The sequence below is a fragment of the Mizuhopecten yessoensis genome, unplaced genomic scaffold, assembly GCF_002113885.1.
Source record: "Mizuhopecten yessoensis strain PY_sf001 unplaced genomic scaffold, ASM211388v2 scaffold10349, whole genome shotgun sequence".
In the NCBI taxonomy this organism is placed as follows: domain Eukaryota; kingdom Metazoa; phylum Mollusca; class Bivalvia; order Pectinida; family Pectinidae; genus Mizuhopecten; species Mizuhopecten yessoensis.
Genome location: NW_018408502.1, coordinates 36,116 through 56,970, shown reverse-complemented (window position 1 = coordinate 56,970; position 20,855 = coordinate 36,116). Strand labels below are relative to the sequence as shown.

General features: G+C 33.6%; 2 protein-coding genes across 2 annotated transcripts in view; both read right to left on the bottom strand.

Annotated features, from left to right (window-relative positions):
• The window catches only part of LOC110460295, a 14,728-nt gene extending 9,436 nt beyond the window's left edge, over positions 1-5,292 (bottom strand). The window contains exons 1-3 of the mRNA XM_021513121.1: positions 5,204-5,292; positions 3,836-3,931; positions 3,013-3,108 (exon numbers count right to left, since the gene is read on the bottom strand). Of these exons, the coding sequence (XP_021368796.1) occupies positions 3,013-3,108; positions 3,836-3,931; positions 5,204-5,287 (276 nt within the window). The 5' untranslated portion in view covers positions 5,288-5,292. The remainder of the gene's footprint in view (positions 1-3,012; positions 3,109-3,835; positions 3,932-5,203) is intronic.
• The window catches only part of LOC110460294 (fucolectin-1-like), a 44,937-nt gene extending 30,996 nt beyond the window's left edge, over positions 1-13,941 (bottom strand). The window contains exons 1-4 of the mRNA XM_021513119.1: positions 13,766-13,941; positions 8,917-9,129; positions 7,510-7,758; positions 6,991-7,089 (exon numbers count right to left, since the gene is read on the bottom strand). Of these exons, the coding sequence (XP_021368794.1) occupies positions 6,991-7,089; positions 7,510-7,758; positions 8,917-9,129; positions 13,766-13,838 (634 nt within the window). The 5' untranslated portion in view covers positions 13,839-13,941. The remainder of the gene's footprint in view (positions 1-6,990; positions 7,090-7,509; positions 7,759-8,916; positions 9,130-13,765) is intronic.
• Positions 13,942-20,855: the final 6,914 nt, after the last annotated feature.

The window sequence follows — 20,855 nt, the reverse complement described above, 5'->3', positions numbered from 1 at the left end:
AGAGAGAGAGAGAGAGAGAGGGGAGGGGGATTGTTAAAGTTTTGAGCACAACTTTATGAATAAATGAAATAGAAGAAACTGATTGCTTCTATAATTTATTTCAAGCCCAGGAGACAGATATCAGAATATTATTTTTACAAAACAATAAGTTTTTCCAATTTTTCCCCATTCCTTTTCAAACTTCTCTCTATAAGTGTCTCCTTTGATATTTGCTATAAATCTTTGTATATTATGGTAGTATTTTATTGTGTTATCCAACGCATTTAGCATTCAGCTATGAAGACAACGCATTTTATATATATAGTGTTTAATTATAATGAGTATCTTATTATCAATTTTACCATTCACATTTTGTGTAAAAAGTCCAAAAAGATAAGATTATTTAATGAAATCAAAAGGAATAATGAGTGCATCTAAAACAATTTCAAAACTAAGAAGAAGTTTCTAAACCTCTTGGCATTCCCATAAAATATGGGTAATAGTTTCAATCTCAGACTTGAAAAGTGTACATATAGAAGATACAACTATTCCAGTGTTAATAGGAAAGAATATGTTGTCAGAATATGGTGATTTATTCTATACTGAAACCACTGAAATTTTGTATTAGTAGTTATAGCAAAAGGGAAGCTTAAAAATCTGATGCCAAGAAAAGTTACTAAAATCAAAGACTCTATTCCATGTCTTCGGTCCTGATGGAACAATGTTATTTTTTACCAGGATACTATAAAAATGTTTGGAACCTTTAGACGTTTTAAAGAATGGTTCTAAGTGTACAGGAATAAAGGGACATATCAATTTCAATGTAGGAAAATCTGGATTAGAGTTGAAATGTTTTACAGCAGAAAGAACACTGTGATATTGGAGAAAATTAGTCTGTATTTGATAAATTTGAGTGAATTCATGAACTGTATAAAATGAACCAGAATTATAGTCTGTTATCAGGTCATTTATATTAATAACTTCATTTTTATACCAATCCTTAATGAAAATTGATTTTCCATCAATAGTAATTTTGTCATTAAATCATAAGGGGGTCTTCAAGTATACCTCATTTTTGATAATATTTATTTCATTTGCCAGATGCAAGTTTTTACATTTCTTTTCACATAGCTTTATATAATCTGAATCCCAATTTGCCAACATGTCTATGTTAGTGAGATAAATAAATGATTAAATTGTGAAACCAAATTCGATGTTATCATGATTATTTTACCAATTGGTGTTAATAACCTCCTATTCCATGATCTGATAAATGTTTTAATTTTTGTAAGTATTTTTATCAAAGTTCAGTTTAGGTATCTCATGTACATTAATGTAAAATTCAATGCCAAGAAGTGTGAAGTTTTCCCTACCCCATTGTAAGTCAAGTTCTGGAAGGAATTTATCTGAGCTTAATTTGTTATTGCCAATCCAAACCACTCTCTCCCTGATTAATAACAGCACTAGCACACTCGATTAAGCAAAACACTCACTGTAAAATATCCAAAAGAAATGACACAATCACATATACACAAATGTACACACACTGTCCAAACACTGTCGTGATATCGGTAAAACCAGGGTACTTCCTGGCGGCACAATCGTCCTAGTCCATTACCGATCACCATGCACTTAATACACATTTTACACAAAGTTGGAATCTTTTATAAGAAAAACTGTCTGTGAGTGGTGTGCAAAACTGGAGCCTTCTCTTTTTACCATCAGTCAGTATAGAGAAAAGCTTACCGTCCGTACTGTATGATTTTTTCACACACATCTTCGTGAGACCCTCGAAAACAGTTTATCCAGTCTTTTGGGTGGGCTTTGATGACCTCGTTCCTTTTTCGTCGATGCGTAAACTTGACGATGATGTTTCTCGGTCTTTTTCGGTTAATCTTTCCAAAAGATGATGAGCAATGTCAATATCCCCACTAGTAATATGCACCTCAAGTTTCGAAGACACAAAGTTCACGAATCTGTCCACACATTCCACCAAGTCTCTGAATCAGATGTGTCCTTAAGTCCGTTCATTCTGAGTGAATTATTGCGGCCGTGCTGCTCCAAATCATTATGACGTGCCTCGATAGCGTCATTAGAACACTGGAGGTCACCGATTTGGGTCTCCAGGTTTTAAATGGTCATACGGAGATTATCATTTTCCATTTCCAGTTCGAACACTCTCCTTTTGAGTTCTTCAACCAGTTATATATATATTCCTCTCGTATGGATTTTTTTAACTTCTCATCTCGGAATCAAAGTCTGCCTTTGTTCTGAGTGAAGTTAACAAGGATGAAATCTCATCGGGTCTGTCAATATTCTTATCCGCTGGCCTGGTCTTAACCCCGGCTGCTCCTCCCGTACTGTGCTTTCTGCTAGCAATGGTTTCCACTGAGTATTACATATATTAAGTCAACGTATACAAGTCCATATAGCTATAGTAGAGTGTGCTGTGAGCAGTAGTATCTAGGTAGGGTATCAGGCCATTGTCCTAACTCAAAACGTCCAAAACACACATTTCCACCGAAAATTCCAAAAAACAGATACTGATAAGGGATAAACTTTCCACTTATGTAGTATGCAATCCAAAAATTATAATACAAAACGTGTAATAATATAACAGAAAACTCTTTTTTTTGTCGGAGCTCCAGACAAAGGACTACCCAGGCCAAGCGTGACATTGACCCTCCTATACATAGTAATAGTAAACAAGTCTGAATTGTACAGAGGGCAATATCAGAAGTCGTCCCCTAAACGGACCCTTTTGTCACAAATGGTGCATTAGATAGAATTTCCAATGCCATATTGCAATTACATAATATTTTTTGGCAAAATTAGAAATAGTAAGGGACCATTAGCATATATTTGGCCTCAACACATAACTATGTTAATCGTTTATAAACCACAGCGACAATGTTTCATAACCGATCGAAAAATGAAACTGTTAATACATAAAACGTGCTAAACGTACCCTTATTACTAAAAACGTGACTGGCAAATAGAAAAAAAAAACTGACTCTGTGAGCATCATTGTACCTGAACAATCCCCGCTACTTCTGGCACATAGTGAGTATCGACAGTGTGCCGGACAAGTCTGCTTACAGTCAATGCCATAAAACCCGGGTGCACATTCTAAACATAATTAAACAAATACATGTTTGATGTCTCGTTGCAGTAACTATATATATGTTCACACACTTGTTTTTAATTTATTATAGCAATTATATTTGCCTTGCTGTAGTAAAATACGTCCTTCTGTTATTTGATATATTTAAATTGTGTGTTAATAATGTACATTTAAAGTAACCTCTTGACGTATGATATCAAGTTTCTTACTGCGATATAGTTTTGCTATACCCCAAAATTACTTACTCCGTCTGTTTTACTATGCCAAACACGTAATATACCATACGCTACAAAACAATATCTCATACAGTCACGTCTCAGCGATAAATAAACTGAGAATATCTTTACATAAGATCATAATTATATCTTTCTAAACACATTTTAACCGTCTCAAATAGAATGTATCTTGTTAAACAAAATTCGGGATTAATGGACTAACAATGCTATTGAGATATCGGTGATGGCTTTCGCTAAGAACGTTTCGTTATGATTGTACACCATGCATGATCACCATTAAATGTCCTAAATGTATCGTTATACACACTTAAAACGTATACTTAATGCAGCAAAACCTAGATGTTACAGTAGTCAATGCAATAAAGGATACATATCCTAATATTTAGAATTAATGTTATTGAATGTGTAACCGACCATTTCACGTTTCAAACTAATAAATAGGGAAAATATAATTAGATGATTTTACTTCTGTCAATGACCTTACATATCACCATACCTGTACATATCCCACTGGTCTGATAACATATATCCCTTTTACAATTGGACGGGCAGCTTGTGTTGCAGGGATCACCAAAATAGCCAGGTCTGCATGCTTAAATAACAACATCGGCAGTCATTTGAGACTAAAAAACATACATCATTCTATTTACTTTACCGAAACAAAACGATAAATTAGGCATATGTTCAAACAAGATGTACAAGACAATGCTGGCTTGAATAAAACATAAATACGATTTTACATTTGTATCTCTTTTCAAATGAGTATACAATTGCATCGTATTTACCTTCAATTTCATTTAGAAATTTAATCAATCATAGCAAATTTGAACAAATAATTATAAAACATTACTTTGGGGATACAAAACGAAGATCTAAATACCTCAGATTAGAATTTTTGAAATGATTAAAATACTTGTCTTGCCCTTGAGCGTTTTATTATACATTCACAGATAAGAGAGAATACATTAAAACAAATTTCAGCTAAAAGTAATTTCATTGACAAAGTCACTGAACCTGTACATTTTCTCTCGTATTGTGTACATGTGTTGTTTTAACAACTGGAAAAGCATACCTGCATTCCATAGATGCCGTTGAATTGCGCTAATAGCAGTCATGCATCATAAAAAGGGCTCGACCCTAGACGCATCTTACGAGATATATTTGAATAAATCATGTCACGTTTTACCCCGTATCTATTCAGGTTAACCGTTTTCATAACCTAATCTGCGTGGAGTTTTAGAGTATGACGCACATATATTCAGTATGCAAGCNTTCATTCCATAGATGCCGTTGAATTGCGCTAATAGCAGTCATGCATCATAAAAAGGGCTCGACCCTAGACGCATCTTACGAGGTTTATTTTTTTTTAAACTGTTTCGATTTTAGGACATGTTAATCTACCCACCCCTCAATGTTATACTAACAAAGCTTGTTATCGTTCAATGTTAGAGAGTCATCCCTAACCATGGCTTAAAGAAAGAGAGCTAAAAAGAAAACATGGAATGTGAGTACGTCTATTTCACTATAATCTGTGTTTGAAATTTAAGTAGTAATGGGTGGTATTTTCAAACTTTATACGTTTATTTACTCATTCATCAAGCGGCAAGACAGCGGCAACTTACCGCTGGTAATCTTATTAATCATTGTTCAATATGAACTGAAAGTAGGAGGTTTTGATGGTATAGAGGATGTCTAAATAAGCGTTAATGAACTGAAGTATATTGCTATATATCTTATATATTCTCAAACATTTGATTTCATTGACAACTGACGCATCTGTTTTAACTCAGGAAAATATATTTTGAGATATATTGAAATATTAGTCATCAGTGCGTAGATCAGGTGTTCTTTTTTAAATACTTACGACTACAATTTCCGGATATTTTGTCACAGACATGATTGGTACAATCGACAGAGCAGTCATCACAGGACGATCCGAAGAATCCATCCTCACAGTCTGCCCATTCCAAAATCAAAACGAACTTGATATATTTTCATATTGACATTTCACGAACATATTTCATTACAAAACAAACCTATATCTTATAAAACAACTTTGTACTGTATGCATGTCATGTATAAACATAAGTTAAGTTTCTTCTTGTTTTCCAATGTAATGTTACCTCAATATGATGTAATACATTTTGATGATCGGGACATATACTATCACCAAATCATAATCCGACCTGATATTTAAATCATGTTGTAAAGTTTTTTGCGTAGTACTACCAGAATGTGTTTAAGTATCTTATTTTTTTTTCTGTTTTGTGTTATTTCTACATATTTCATCATGTCCTATATTACCTTTCTAGATTCGCAAAGATCATGATCATTTTTACCGAAACCCTACGTAAAAAGCCAATAGCTGTGCACGTTTGAGCTGTATATTCTTTCCCTCAGTTTAGGGCTGCAAGTCGTATACCATATTATGTTTTGCATATCGTTTTAGTTTTCATTTTTTAGACGTTATGAAAAAATCTAAATGTTATCAAAATGTATTTGAATTATCTATGTTGACATGACAAATACATATGTGAATTATATATAATTTCCTAACTAATCCTTAAATAACACATTTCTCTACACGTTTTTCATACTTTCCAGTGATACATACCTTCACACTCTCCAATGCTTTGCATACATCGGTTGTCTTTACAGTTGAACGGACAAGTCTGATTACAACGGTTTCCATAATACCAGGGAGTACACGCTTTCATGGAAAATCACAAAGAACAAGTCGGAATCCGAAAAATGGTAGGAAGCTACATTTTCCTTATCTAAGTTTTAGGTAATTAATTGTCACTGATGATGTGATTGTACTCAATGGTGCTTAATACATGTTTATGAGCAAGAAAACATGTTTATTGTGAACCGAATCTTATCAATTTATAATAAAAAAATAAAATTATCATATAATTTCATGTACTTGATAAATATATATCAGCAAATAACACCTCAGAAGTGGTTTAATTATAAAAATTGAATGAATTTGTGTCCCCAAAGCGAATGCATTATGTTTTATGACAAGAAATTAAATTAACACAAAATGTAAACAAAAAAATCCATATAAATGTTGATTTAAGCAGAAGTACATGGACTCACTTACCAGAACAAACACCGGAGTCTACGTTACATGTGTTATCATAACAATTAGCGGGACATTCTACACATAAAAATACAGGCCTATAGTATCCAACTGCACAGTCTAAAATATTATGAAACATGTACATAATGTATATATATTTATAAGACGCATTGTCTACAATGATTTTAGAATTATGTGGCGATATTTTATATAATAAGTTGAAATGTATAGTGAAGACTGCTTACCATATGTTGATTTACTTGAATAAGAAAATGTTACAACGTTATAATGAGCATGATATTATGTTGTTTACATGATAAACATGTATATATGTTATCACTGCACCGAAAGCCTATACGATGCCAAAGCAAAGACAATGCACAGTATGTTGAATCAATTTATGATGACGCCATACACTCTTTGCTAATACTTAAAATGAGTTTTATCTCAACGGTTCTCATGAATAGAAAAATGAATGATAAACTGATTTGTTTTCTCTCGTCCCACAGCCAAATGGCATGTTGTACTTTTTTCCACTATTATTATCTTTAGATGCATGTACTTACATGCACATCCTCCGGTCACTGGATCACACAGGCTATTGGCACAGCCTACATCACAATCTGAATCACAATTACCATCACCATATTTCCCAAGCGGACAACCTGAAATATATTAACATACGAGTTCGGACATAAGTACGGAAACGTAAATGGACCTCTACTTATTGGAATAAATGTCACTTTATCGACATAAGGTATGTCGACTTAACGACATTTTACTAGACATATCGTCATTTAAATGTCGACATTTCGTGTTATATCATAACTTGTCAAAATAGTTTACACGTAGAAAAATAATGTCTTGAAATGGTAGACACCTATCCTGTGACAGAAAGAAAAAAAATTGAACAGATACTTTAATTATATTGCTAAGATGTTGTTATGGTTAACCATTTATCTTAAATAGGGATTCATGAATATTCATTTGTGTCTAAAATACAACTTCTGAAAGTTCCATTATCTCTCAATATTCTCTACTAGTGTGAATACAATTCTTTAAATTTAAATATTTCAGTTACATACCGTACACTTCTACCTCACAAAGCTCCAGAACAGCATAACTAGAGTACCACGATAGACCTCCTGACCGTCTGTCGCTGTAGATCGTCAGGTACTGGGCGCTACCTGTACATGGGATCTCGGGAATCAATGACAACGCGGCCGACGTTGATGATGTGTCTTTATGGCAAAGGTGACCGTTCCGCCAATCCGACGTGTTCGACTGGTATATTTGATAGCCACCAAATCGTTGTTTCTGCTGATAACCTTGATCTAAATTTGATAAACAAGATTCTCCATTACAGCTAATGCGTATATATTGTTTTTACGCAGGACTATTTTCGTGTTTTCGCCAGGAAATTACCCACTGGATGTTCTGTAACAGGCGACTGATGCAGAAACATCATGAGGAGTTATGGATTTTCATTTGTTTTCTCTTTTTGGGATAAAACTTCTGCAGCATACATTTTTACGTTCGGTATCGTTATATTTTTATTTCCATTCCAACTATTTTTTGAAGCCCTCGTTTGCAACACTTTCCGTTTTGCCTTTATTATTAACAAGATCTTTTTATCTTGATAAAAAAAAAATAATAATAATAGTAATAATCTTTGTATCGGTTATGTTTCTGTTACGTTCAATTTAATTGATACATCACATCAAATCATGTATAAAGGAAGGAATCATTGATTATATGTTGGTTGTTCTTATCAGTAATTGTCCTTAATAAAAGTGTGCCTAACAAGGCTTGGCTTTGTCACACCTCCTATCCATAGGTACTCGGACAGAAATAAATACACATGTATCGACCATTGTCGTGTGTTAACGTATCCAGAGAAAACCGAGTCAGAGCACTTGAGGTTTACAGTTTCAGTAGTATACCAACAGCCGTCGTTAATAACCAAGAATCCAACCAGGGTCTATATGAAACAGTCTTATGAAAACCACTGGTGTGGAGACGATTCATTAGTCAGAATGTCGACTTGATGGAAAGCATTACAAACAACATAGACAACCTTATATGCTTATTGAATACGATATACGGCATTGTATGTACATTGCATTTTGCTTTCTGTGTTTTTATGCTAAATGGTGTGAAGGTATTTGTGTTGTTTTTACTATTCTCGGGGTAGCCCTAACGGGCCGTGTAGCCATTTATAGCTAAAAACAAATGTCCTTCTATACTTTATTATGTAAATATCGTTTTTGAATGTCAATAATCTCAACTCCGAGATAACGACTTCGCAATAGCCAGTGTAATATGAAGACGGGTGGGATGGGTATGGGGTGGAGTTCCATTTTAGTCGTATTTCACGACATGCAGTTAGACAACACAGTACCGTCTATAGGTCACGAAAAACACGTTACAGTAAACAATAGCAGGATTTTGTTTTATTATTGAATACAAAATCAAACTATTTGATTACTCACCTCTGTAGTATATTTTGACGTATTCCATAACGATCAGTCCATCTAGATCTACTTGCCACCATGCCTCTTTTTGACCTGCCTTTGTATGTGAACAACAGTTGTGGACGAAATGCTGTTTTGTACAGCCATCTACTGCATTACCACTAAGATATGCAGCACTGTGGTTTGAACTTTGAGTGGTGATTTTGACATTTGGCTCACGGCTGGTGTTAACTGTAAAATAATTAATTATTATTGTATATATTACTGATCTAAAGTACTAATCATTGTCACTATTTTCAGCATTGAAAGGTTATCCATGTATAAATGTGTTGATGGTTAAAAGACAGAAATGATGAGCAGAAACTAAACAAACATTTATCAATAACCAGAAATTAACGAACAAAAACAGGTATCACTTATGAAATAATCTGATGTTAGTGCATACCCCATCGGCTAGCTTGTAAATGAATGATATATATATGCCAAACAATTCATTTTGAAGACATGAGATCACTTAAATAATACGAATTTGTGAATGAAGCTTTTGAGAAGATATAACGCAGTAGTTGTTCGTGTAAGCCCGGTGTTAAGAACACTGCGAGAGACAGTCTCTGCAAATCAAAATGACAGACTTCCTTTCGACTAGGTATCAAACAGAGATCAACGATTGAAAATGTGGGATAATATGACCGTAACTTGAAAAAAAGATCTATAAAGCGACACACAAAACATTAGTTTTTTATGGCTATAAGTAGTTCAAAATAACATGTTAAACGATTTAAAAAAATGACCCCTGTGACATTGAAAGTGAAACAGGGTGATCAAACTGTCATCAAACACAATTCATAGCCCTTTATCTCAGCATGCAACTTGCCAAATATCACCACCCTATACTTTTTGTTTATTGAGATAAGGTCATTTAAAGGTGTATACATATTTTACTAAAGTTGACCTTGAAAGTGGGTTATTCATTTTAACAAACATGGTAGCCGTTTACTCTAGCCAACTACTAACTAAATATCAGCATTCTAGGCCTGATGGTTATTCAGAAGAAGTCATTTAATATTTTAAACATACTTGACCCCTGTGATCTTGAATTCAGGTCCAGTTCATTCATTTGAACTAACTTGGTAGTCCTTTATCCAAGCATCCTCGTGGTCAAATTTCATCATTCTGGGCCTCATGGATATTCAGAAGAAGCCGCTTTAAGATTTTAAACATATTTGACCTCTGTGACCTTGAATTCGGGTTCAGATAATTCATTTGAACTAACTTGGTAGCCCTTTATTCAAGCATCCTGGTGGTCAAATTTCATCATTCTGGGCCTTATGGATATTCAGAAGAAGCCGTTTTAAGATTTTAAACATAGTTTATCCCTGTGACCTTGAATTCGGGTTCAGATCGTTCATTTGAATGAACTTGGTAGCCCTTTATCCCAGCATGCAACTGACTAACTATCACCATCCTAGGCCGTCTGGTTTATCAGAAGAAGTTGTACAAATATTTTAACATACTGTATTTGACCGCTTTGGCTTTGAAAATCCGCGGAGGTGATTTATTTGAAGAAATTTAATAGTCCTTAATGCCAGCATGCTACTGGCCAACTATCAACTCTATAGGCTTATTGGTTATTCAGGAAAAAATAATGTGGATAGCTAAAAGTTGACGCAGGACAGACGGATGGATGACGGACACCGCACCACGGCATAAGCTCACTTGGCCCTTTCGGCCGGGTGAGCTAAAAAATGAGATAACATGTTCATATTTAGATTTTTTTCCAGAAATGTTCTTTTGAATGATTCAATTGGGGACTTCAGTACAGGGTGTAATCTATGCAGGGGCGCCGTGTCTGCATGAACAATTACATTATGATTTTTCCTCACTGTTTTTTGTTTTTTTTTGTATTAATTCACGTTATCTCAAGAATACACGTTTGTACAATGATAAGCCTTCGGTTACAAGCTTACCACCTGTCACAAGACTGGTCAAATGTGGATAAGGTTTGTAATTTGACTACCTGTTTATCACAGGCTGGTCAGCACCTTATCTGTTATTGCTCTCGTCCCTTTTTTTTCTGACTACACACTGGTTGAACTAATAAATAATGGACCTTGGATTTATCCTGTCATTTTTGTTATGACTCTATGCTGTTGCAAACCATATGCATATAATGCTGTTATGTATATTATGTTTATATTTTAACCACTTTGTACATTTCTATGCTAACTCCTGGGTATAAAAACAGTCCCAATGGGCCTGCATCGCTCACCTTGTGTTAATTTCACGCCTGTAATATTGAGGTTCAACAAGCTTCTAAATAAATGTAATAGTCACATTAAATATCAACCCCCTTGTATGTCATATTCACAGACCCCATATTAAAAATCGGAATATATATATATATATATATATGTAATTAAAATATATTGAATTTGTACGTAATATACTTGAAAGGTACATATCCAGGTTAACGTAGTCAATAATTAAGCATCAAGGCTTTTGTTCATAAACATATCTCACTGGACTTATAACATGTCAATCTCTTTAGTGATTTCGCTGAATGCTACGAAATGACATATTATATAAAGTTAGTTTATATACATAGGTCATGCGGAGATAATTTCTCTTTAACTTGGTGTGGAGAGGCATACCAGCCTCAAAAAGTAGATGATTGTTGCTAAGGCAATGTCCAAAAATCATGGTGAAACGTCCGAATAACATATTTTTACAGGTAAATATTTTAAAAAACATAGACCTATGACCATAAAAAACACTTTAACTTCATATCAAGTGTTCTTTCTTAAATTCTTATGTGTATATTTATACGCTAGACATGTTATAAACATTATCGCACTTTCCAGCTTTGATGTTTATAACATGTTTAGCGCCTTCATAACATCACATAATGTTATTTAATGGGATATCATCTTAAGTAAACTTTAAATTTTACTATGATTAAAGTGGTAATCCGTGGCAACATCTATCTTTTTTGAGGAAGGAATTCCTGGCCATAGCTAGGAGAAGACAAATAAAATTCCGCATGACCTACGCATATACATTATCTTTAAATTATTGGTCATTTCTTAGCACTCAGTCGCAAAAGAAATTGACATTTTATAAGTCCGGGAGCAATTCTGTATGACAACATCAACCTTCATGGTTTAATATTTTTTCCATAATATACTTTGAACAGTTTCAATATATTCAAAAACCATATATAAGTTCCGATTATTAATTGAAGTCTTTGAAGATGACTTATTAGGGGGTTATATTGTTCGGTGACTACAGCATTTAATATAGGGGGCTTGTTGAACTTTAAACGTGGACTAAGAAAAAGTTACAGGCAAAATAGCAGTGTCTTGACTCAAAGTCATTCAAAAGAACCTGTTGAAAGATTTAAATGCATCTTACCCCTGGGGGCCAGCTGAGCTAAAAACTATATATCTCTTCATCCAAGCATGTTACTGGCCAGATATCAACATTCTGGGCCTTATGGTTATTCAGAAGACAACGTTTGAAGGTTTAACAAAATATTGGCCCCGGTGACCGTGAATATAAGTCGCCAAGGTCATTAATTTGAACATATTTATATCTGGCTGAGTAAGACTTTCAGCTTGATAAGTCATCGCAGCTATTAATGGTGACACAACAACAACATATAAATTCCCATCAAAGCGTTTTGTATAGTTTATGAAAACAAAGGGGCAATCTTTAACGTCTTTTTTTTTTAATTCCAGTTGGTTAACAAAATAAAACATCTTCTCCTGCAAAGCAATGTTGACATATATTTCTTAGTTAGGTCGATTTCTGAATATTTCAGTTTTCTTAATGATTTGGTAATGGCTTCATCCATGTTCAGGACAAATCAAACTGTAATAAAACAAGCCCTATAATATCTAGCCAATATCATATGAACGCAGCTAAAGGAACCCCCTCTTGCCCAATCCCCCCAATCTAACAACCACTTGCGAACCCAGGGAAATAAAACTGCCCCTGGTCACATCCCAACCACTTCTTAATAACCGAAACAAATCACCATGATCTCATTAATGTAATATAGGTTTGACCTTTCTGCACTCACCACTATCCCGGGGAGTGCTTTTCCAGATTTGACTATACCCTAAGTTCGAAACAAGGGGGCGATAAGCTAGTAGTAAAATGCAGTTGAAAAATTCGTCATAAAAACTTAGGGGCTGGTAGCCAGTCTAGGGTATTCAACTGCAACAGTATGCTTCACATACTCAACTACTTTGTTTTGTTGAGTTTTGACTGTTGATATCCGTTAAATGTTATGAACTGAAAACGTCATTGTTTCTGTCTTGAAAAATGGCAAATATCTTTGTCTGTACTGTTGTAACTATATGTTTTGCCTTTATATGTATTTAAGTAAAACCCCTCCAATAAACATGTATTTCATACTGTCGTTATTTCAATTTTGCCTATATATGGAATCTGTAGGTGGATAGACTAACGTTTTATTGTCATTGACTTGCGAACAGTGTTGTAAAACATATCAATCACCCTATCAATGTCAGCACAAAAAAAAAAGAACAGAAGAAACAAATAACCATTGACAGGCAATATTTTAAACATAGTAAGTATATTGTTTATGTGCTGTTTGTACATGTGCGTATCCTGAAATAAATGCATATCGCTTGATACTATATAACAGCAACTGTGCAATGCGGAAGTATGCAACATGAACGTTAGGTACAAGTTATATATTTACCCCTACCTGTTGTACCATCAATATTACCCATGGTCAAACATTAACGATTTGTGATTTAACATATAAGTCCATATTAACGTGACGTGCATGAGTATTAGTGGAATGAAGGATTAACAGAAAGTGTACATCAAATCATACCTGATGTGTTGACAATCTTTAAAGTTGATAAAATACACAGAACCTCAAGCAGCCAGATCTTACACACCTTCATTTTGCATATGCTGCGTATAAAACGTGAGATTTGTGTCTGCTCCGTCGAAAGCGCACAGGTATCCAATGAGGAAGTAAATGTTCTGCTCTACTAAACAACAAAATTGCACGGCCATTCGATAAGGTTGTTGTTGTGATTTTGTCAGTAGTTTTAATCTTGTTTTGTTGCCTGTACACATGTCTAAACTTGCCTTGATAGCTTTCTACTGGCAAAGACTTTCTATGTCGTAGGCATGAGGTAAATTACAAAAATGAACCGACGTTTTGTTTTGGCAAGGATAATTAAATCCTTATTATTANATAATGCATGGGGCCAAAAACACCCCTTAGTGCATATAGTCCTTTAAATGGACGTAAATTATATTTTCAAATATATAAGTGTGTCTGTACGCCTGTCTTTATCATGTATATGAGTGTATGTTATCCTGGCTATATAACCGAAATAAGGAACACAAAAAGAGGCATATTGCTGAAGAGACCTAATTCGCATAAGTACGTCTCATGATAATTTTGTGGGGAAAACATTTGTTAACTAACCTTATTTGTATAACACATCAACAGGTGGCAAGTCGATATCTCACCTATAATAACAGGATTAAAAGTCGTGTTAACTACCGACGTGATAATTATTCAGTCAAAGCTATCTTAGAAAATGTGATAATATATCGACATAACGAAAACAACAATGCGACACATCCAAATTTTATGATGACACATCAGATTATCTCGACACCGTAACTTCATAAGTCGATGCAAGAAATAGGGTCCTTCTGTAGTAGTTAAAATATGTTTATTGTATTGCTGCGGTATTGTTTTATGCTTGATTAGGGATAAGCCAGTATTATATCTGTAACACATTATCTTTTAACTGAAAAGGAGGGGCGCCGAACACTTTAGTGGAAATATTTTATGATATAAACAAACAAAATGACTCTTTGTTTTATCAAAACTAATTACATTGAAATAAACTAAACAACGATAAAACCAATTATCACTTTCAGCATGTATCGCCTAAACAGTTGAGTGTTATCAATAGATTTTTTGATTTGTCAATATAAAAAGTTTAATAGGTCTCGCGTGACTTCTATAATCATACGTCGGTGGGGATATTATTGTAATGTGCTCGAGACGTGACCGCAGGTAACTACACACCGCGCACTATCGTCATTGGTATACAAAGTAGGCTGATTCTTTAGACGTTGACCTTGATGAATAAACTAACGGAAAGTAATGCTGTAAAGGGATATGCGTGTGAAGTAGTTCAGCTTTGTATCATTCCTAGCCATATACAATGTGTATGCAGTTTAGCAGTTTGAATACTTTATTTCGATTTTGTTCTATATAAAGCGTTCGCAGATGATATATTTGTCGGTTAAAACACAAAAAATGTTTGCCCATTACGAAAAGCGACTATGCGCATGCGCTTACCCTTGAAATTTCCGTTAAAAGTTCAATTAAATCCCTGGAAAGGTCAGGCTGAACATTATGAGTATTTGATACATACAACAGTGCTCTCTGTATAGCTGATAATCACGGTCACTAGTTTAATGTCACACGGTGTGTTAAAGCGCTAGTTGGGGTTGATACATTGACTATTGGTTTCATTAATGGCACATATTACATATGGATATTCCTATCACTATACATTTAGGTAGATTGACATAGGACCGTTGATGGCCCATACATATATTGTCCCTTGATGTAAAATAATTAAGACTAACAGGTATCGTCTTACTTGATATTAATGATCAAAATGACCTTTGACGTTTGGAAACCTAAATATTGAACTTTGACCTATTTTGATCTATATGATTTGCAAATGAAAAGTATTGCTGATTGGAAATTATCATCAAAGTGACGTATGGTTTTCTGTTAAGACAATATGTGCAAGTGTAATGAATGTCATATTGTCCTTAATAATAATAATAATAATAATAATAATAACCCCTGGACAAATAACCCTAGTTTGTCTGTATTTTGACCGTTGGTATAGATGTGCTCCGACAAAGGATGCGAAATGAAAAATATGTATCATATTGATCATCAGTTTGACCTTTTCTGACCTGTACATTAATCTTCGATATTTAGAAGTTTGCTTCGGTAATGTATGCACAAAAATGAATGTTTATTATTTATGTTGATTCTTCGTATCGATATTGACCAGTAATATATCGTTTTTAATTCTGACATTCTTTTATGTGTTGTTGATCTTCGGTGTAATTTTGATTTTGCACAACATGTGTAAATAGCCGAGGCATATACTGTAGTTTAAAATCTATATAAACCTTTCATTAAGTAAAAAAATATTGAACTTAAAAAATGGTGTATATAATGGAATACAAAACATGAACTCAGTAGTATAGAGGTCGTATCTGTGACAATAAGTGATTTTTTGATAATCTTTTGGATATTGTCTACATCTTATTCATTAGAAATGCTTATTGTAATAAAAGATCAATCAATTGTTAATCAATATTATAAGGAGTTCTTGCCTGAAGAATGTTGAACAGCTAGGTATATCTCAGTTGATCATATGATGACCTGTGACTCAAAGTATGGAGAAATAGAGTTGGCGTTGTTTTAAGAAAAAAATCAAGGAAAATATGATATTTTAGTTGGTGCATACAAACCCATCAACATACTTGTACAAAAAAGAAAAATAAGCAAATAAAAATAAACAAATTGCACAATGACTTTTAAGGAGCCAAGAAATAGCAGTAACAAACTTAAAATGAGGCAGTGATGAAGCTTTTTTCGGCATCAACCTAATGTGAGCCTTATCTATGGGGATTTAAGAATTCCCAAAATAGTAAGCAGTAATTAACATAACTTTAACAAGAGGCCCTGGCCTGTATCACTCACCTGGAATAGTTTTGGACAGAAAACTGTATTAGTCTTCGAACTTGGATACTGACATATATATCACGATGCTCATTCGACTACTGTAATGCATTGTGTATAAAAAAACAAGAAAATACATACGAATAGATACATTTCTATCTGGTTGAATGTTTCATTCGTAGGTGATACATGTTTCATAATCGTTATACAAATGTTTACACCGTGCGAGAGATACTCAGAATCTCAACGAATACGAAAATGATATCAGCCCTTTTGTCATTCAAGTTTTCCTTCAAGTCTGATACGACTTACGACTGTTTGGCCAATAAAAAAATAGCTCTTCAACTGACCTTCGTTCATTAGCAGGCGGGTGTCCCAATAATTGAAATTCATCTATCACTGGACGTTGATAGTATTCACCTTAGGGAATTATCTAATTAGATTGACACTGTTATATAAGCGTGACCAGAATGGTTACGTAAGCGAGAATAGTGGTACGGGCATGTACACTCCCTCATCTTTTTGGAAGGTAAATTCAAAGATCGTAAGGAAGTGGCATATTCAGAGACGAAACTGGCTGAAAGTAATGATTGCTGTATACACAATTGAAAAAAAAAAAACAAATAGGAAACCAAAACAGTGTCACATTATGTTCTCTAATTGAAGAAAACAAACGAAAATTAAACAACGTCGTATAATGCAAAATTAAAAATTAAAAAAATAGAAACACGATATCGAATTTTAAAGTAAAATATAAAACCATTTTTTTTGTTCAGGTTGAGTCTAAATAAACACCACATAATTGATTCAGATGTCCCTGTGTAACATAACTCTTCACGTGTCCACATGCAGTAGGCTTACGTTTGAAAATGCACTAATAGAATATTTTACACAAAGTTTGATAACGCGTGATGGTGACACATTTGTAAAACTGAAATATATCTTATTCATTCTGAAGTTAAAAAAAAATAAAACTGACAGTCTGGCCGAATCCTTAAAAAACTTTCTGATTATGAATTGGCATTTAACAAGAGTGCGTATGTAACCGGAGAGACACACATTGAATGGTTAACCGATAATTTCGGCTTTTGCTATATTATTTGATATTGCAATAAAGGTCGAAGCACATTTTCTGACTGACTGACTGACATACATCAAAATAATAATATCAAGAAACATTCTTCTGATCTTATAGCTTCAATATTTTGTCCGCATTTTAAATTGTGAAAGCTGCGCTGGCCGATATATCTGCTCGTAACCTCACCGAAGATGATGAAACCGGGATCGTGAAACAGACTTAAGTATATGACAACATTTGAACTTAAGTTTGAAGTTTTGACTTTGCTAATATCACAATCTTAAGTGGATCATGAAACGTGCAAAGCAAAATCTTAGCTGAGTCCGAACTTAAGTCAAAAATATTCGTTGTCAAGGAAACGCGCGCGCCGAATTGCGTATTTACGGTATTTATAGAAACTCTTCAACGCGGAAAACCACTTTGATGTCGGTAAACATAAAACAAAATATTGGGCGAATTTAACTTGTTTTCGGATTACGAAGTTGTTGTCGGAGCAAGAATTTGTCAACAATTAAAGCCTGCTGTTCCAAAGGCTTGATGACACAGTCGCAAAAGAAATACAGTGTTGCCAACCGCCTGACTACTCGTAAGCTCCCCGAAGTGTTGACAAAATTCGCAATGCAAATTCCTATTACAATACTTTTTTCACACGTTTATCAAATTCTTGTGTCGTTGATATAGTTTGTATAAAGTCTCGAGTATGAGTATAAGTCTAAGTGGAAGAGGGGAACATACAGCCTACAGTATACTAGAAGGATCATGGTGATGATGTACATCAGATATTAAAATTCCCTGTCCGTCAGACTTCGATCATAAATGCTTACCGATAAATGTCATTACATGTGCATCATACATGTACATTTCTTTATGATTAAAGAAGACTTTGATAAAAGGTATTTTTTATAAACAGAGGTTAATATTTGCTTGTTTTAGAAACTCTAGATAACAAGTTAGGAATTATTTTAAAGAGTGAGGAATAGGATTCATACGATTCGTCTTCTCCCCCGCCCTTATTTTGAGTTACAAATTTTGGTGTATAACCATAATTATATTATAAATATTGAGATATGATACAATTTGCAGGTTAAACATTTAGTACACAGGAATAATCCTGGAGGGAGCCTTATGGGACCATTGACCCTTCATAAATGAAACTGACCCTTCCATGATCAAATTTTCTTTTAATTTTACATTGAAAGGCCTCTCTAAATTTTTATTTTTTTTATTTCTTATATTATGATTTAAGGAAATTAATGAAAAAACTTACATAGACATCACTTTCGGATAATATTGATGTTTCAATAATTGATGAGATGTAGTCATGAGTCAATGACAAGGTCAAAATGAACATTTTTAAATTTGATATATATATTTAATTGTCATTGTCATAAAATACACCTTGCTTCTATATCTCATATGATTTTTATGAATTTCACAGTCAATATATGAATGCCAGTATCATACAAATTTATCCTCAACCATACATTTTTTACACAAAAATATCATTTATTACTCTTTTTTGAGAAACATTTTTTCCCCCAAAAGCTTGAGAAATCAAAATAAAATTCCAGGTGAGCTATCAGGGCCCCTGGGCCTCTTGCTTGTGAATAAATTGAATAAATCTCCTGGCAAATTATGTATTTAACCAGTAGGTAAACTAATTGAGATATTCCAAGTGACTATGTAATTGTATTTAAGCATTCATTTTTTGATAAAAAAAAAAATTGTTACTATTCCTTAAGTATATATATATCTTGAGTCACATTGTTATGGAATATTTTGTGTCAAATCCTTACAAATGTGTAATCTTTCTAAAAAAATAAGTCATACCATAAGGATATCGCATTATTATTATTATCGATTTTCTTTGAGTTGTTACAGACTCTAAGCCGTAATTTCATTTTTTATGGTAAAGGAAACCTGCATTAGATACTATTCAATTATAGCATTTGGTTGAAGTCAACACCTGGATTTATTAACCTGAGAAAAGATATAATAACCGAGGATGTAAATGTTCTATTCAGTTAAAGAGTTTCATATTGTTTATCATGTTTATCTAACTGCGGTTATTGATATTCATTTTTATCAAAAAGACAATAAGCTGATATGAGTGTTTTTCTTTTTAAAATTTCAAAATTATTAAACTATCTCTATTGAGATATAGAAGCAAAATATGTTGAGGAGTTGTGGAAATTCTTTGTACCAAATGTTTTTATGACACTGTCAATTGTTTCAAATTATTAATCCGACATTAGCAAGAGATTCATTTTCTTGCTGAGTGCCATTCCTTCAGTTCCTTTTACATAAACACCCGATATCTTTCCAAAATCCCTTTCAAAAGTCTTGGTCAAATCATTCTTGGATTGAAACTTGGCTGCTTATTTTGGTATTCTTTTTATTACAACAACAACAATAAGATGTATATGCTTTTTTTATAATTACAACTGTAACCGATCTTTTTTTTTTCAAATGTTGATCTAATTATGTTGCTAGTAAACAATCCCTATATAAATTCGTGTTATTGGGTAAATAATAATAACTTTCAAAATGTCCCGATGATCTCCAAAAATTATGACATGTACGCCTTTTGAGCAAACTTCCTGAGTCTGGTATTACATAGAAATATTAATTAAAGAAATATACTTTAAAAGAATATTTTCTCAGATATCCATGGAATAGTGTGGTATGATATATCTGGAAAGATTATGCATATCTATGAGATCATGGTTGTTCTTTGACTATCAGTCTTTATGATATTATTTTTATATTTTTTGATATGTATATTGACTTGAGCAAGGTTAGGCCCTGGGGTGATTATTTGATTGTCTGACCCTCGGTGTGATTATTTGGTTGTCTTAGTAACGGTTTGACAACTAAAAAAAAGCCTATTTGGTTGGAGATTTCTGTGTCTCACCCTCCAGGTAGGGGAATATTTTCTATTATTAATCAACAGATCAGATTTGTTTAAAGTCCATAGACAAGAACATATTCATAAAAGCTGAAGGCCAGACAAGGGTGATCAGTTTCCTCAAATATTGTAAAGCTAAATGTTTAACAATTCTTTTACTAATCTTAATCATGTCAGGACATGATGACTGA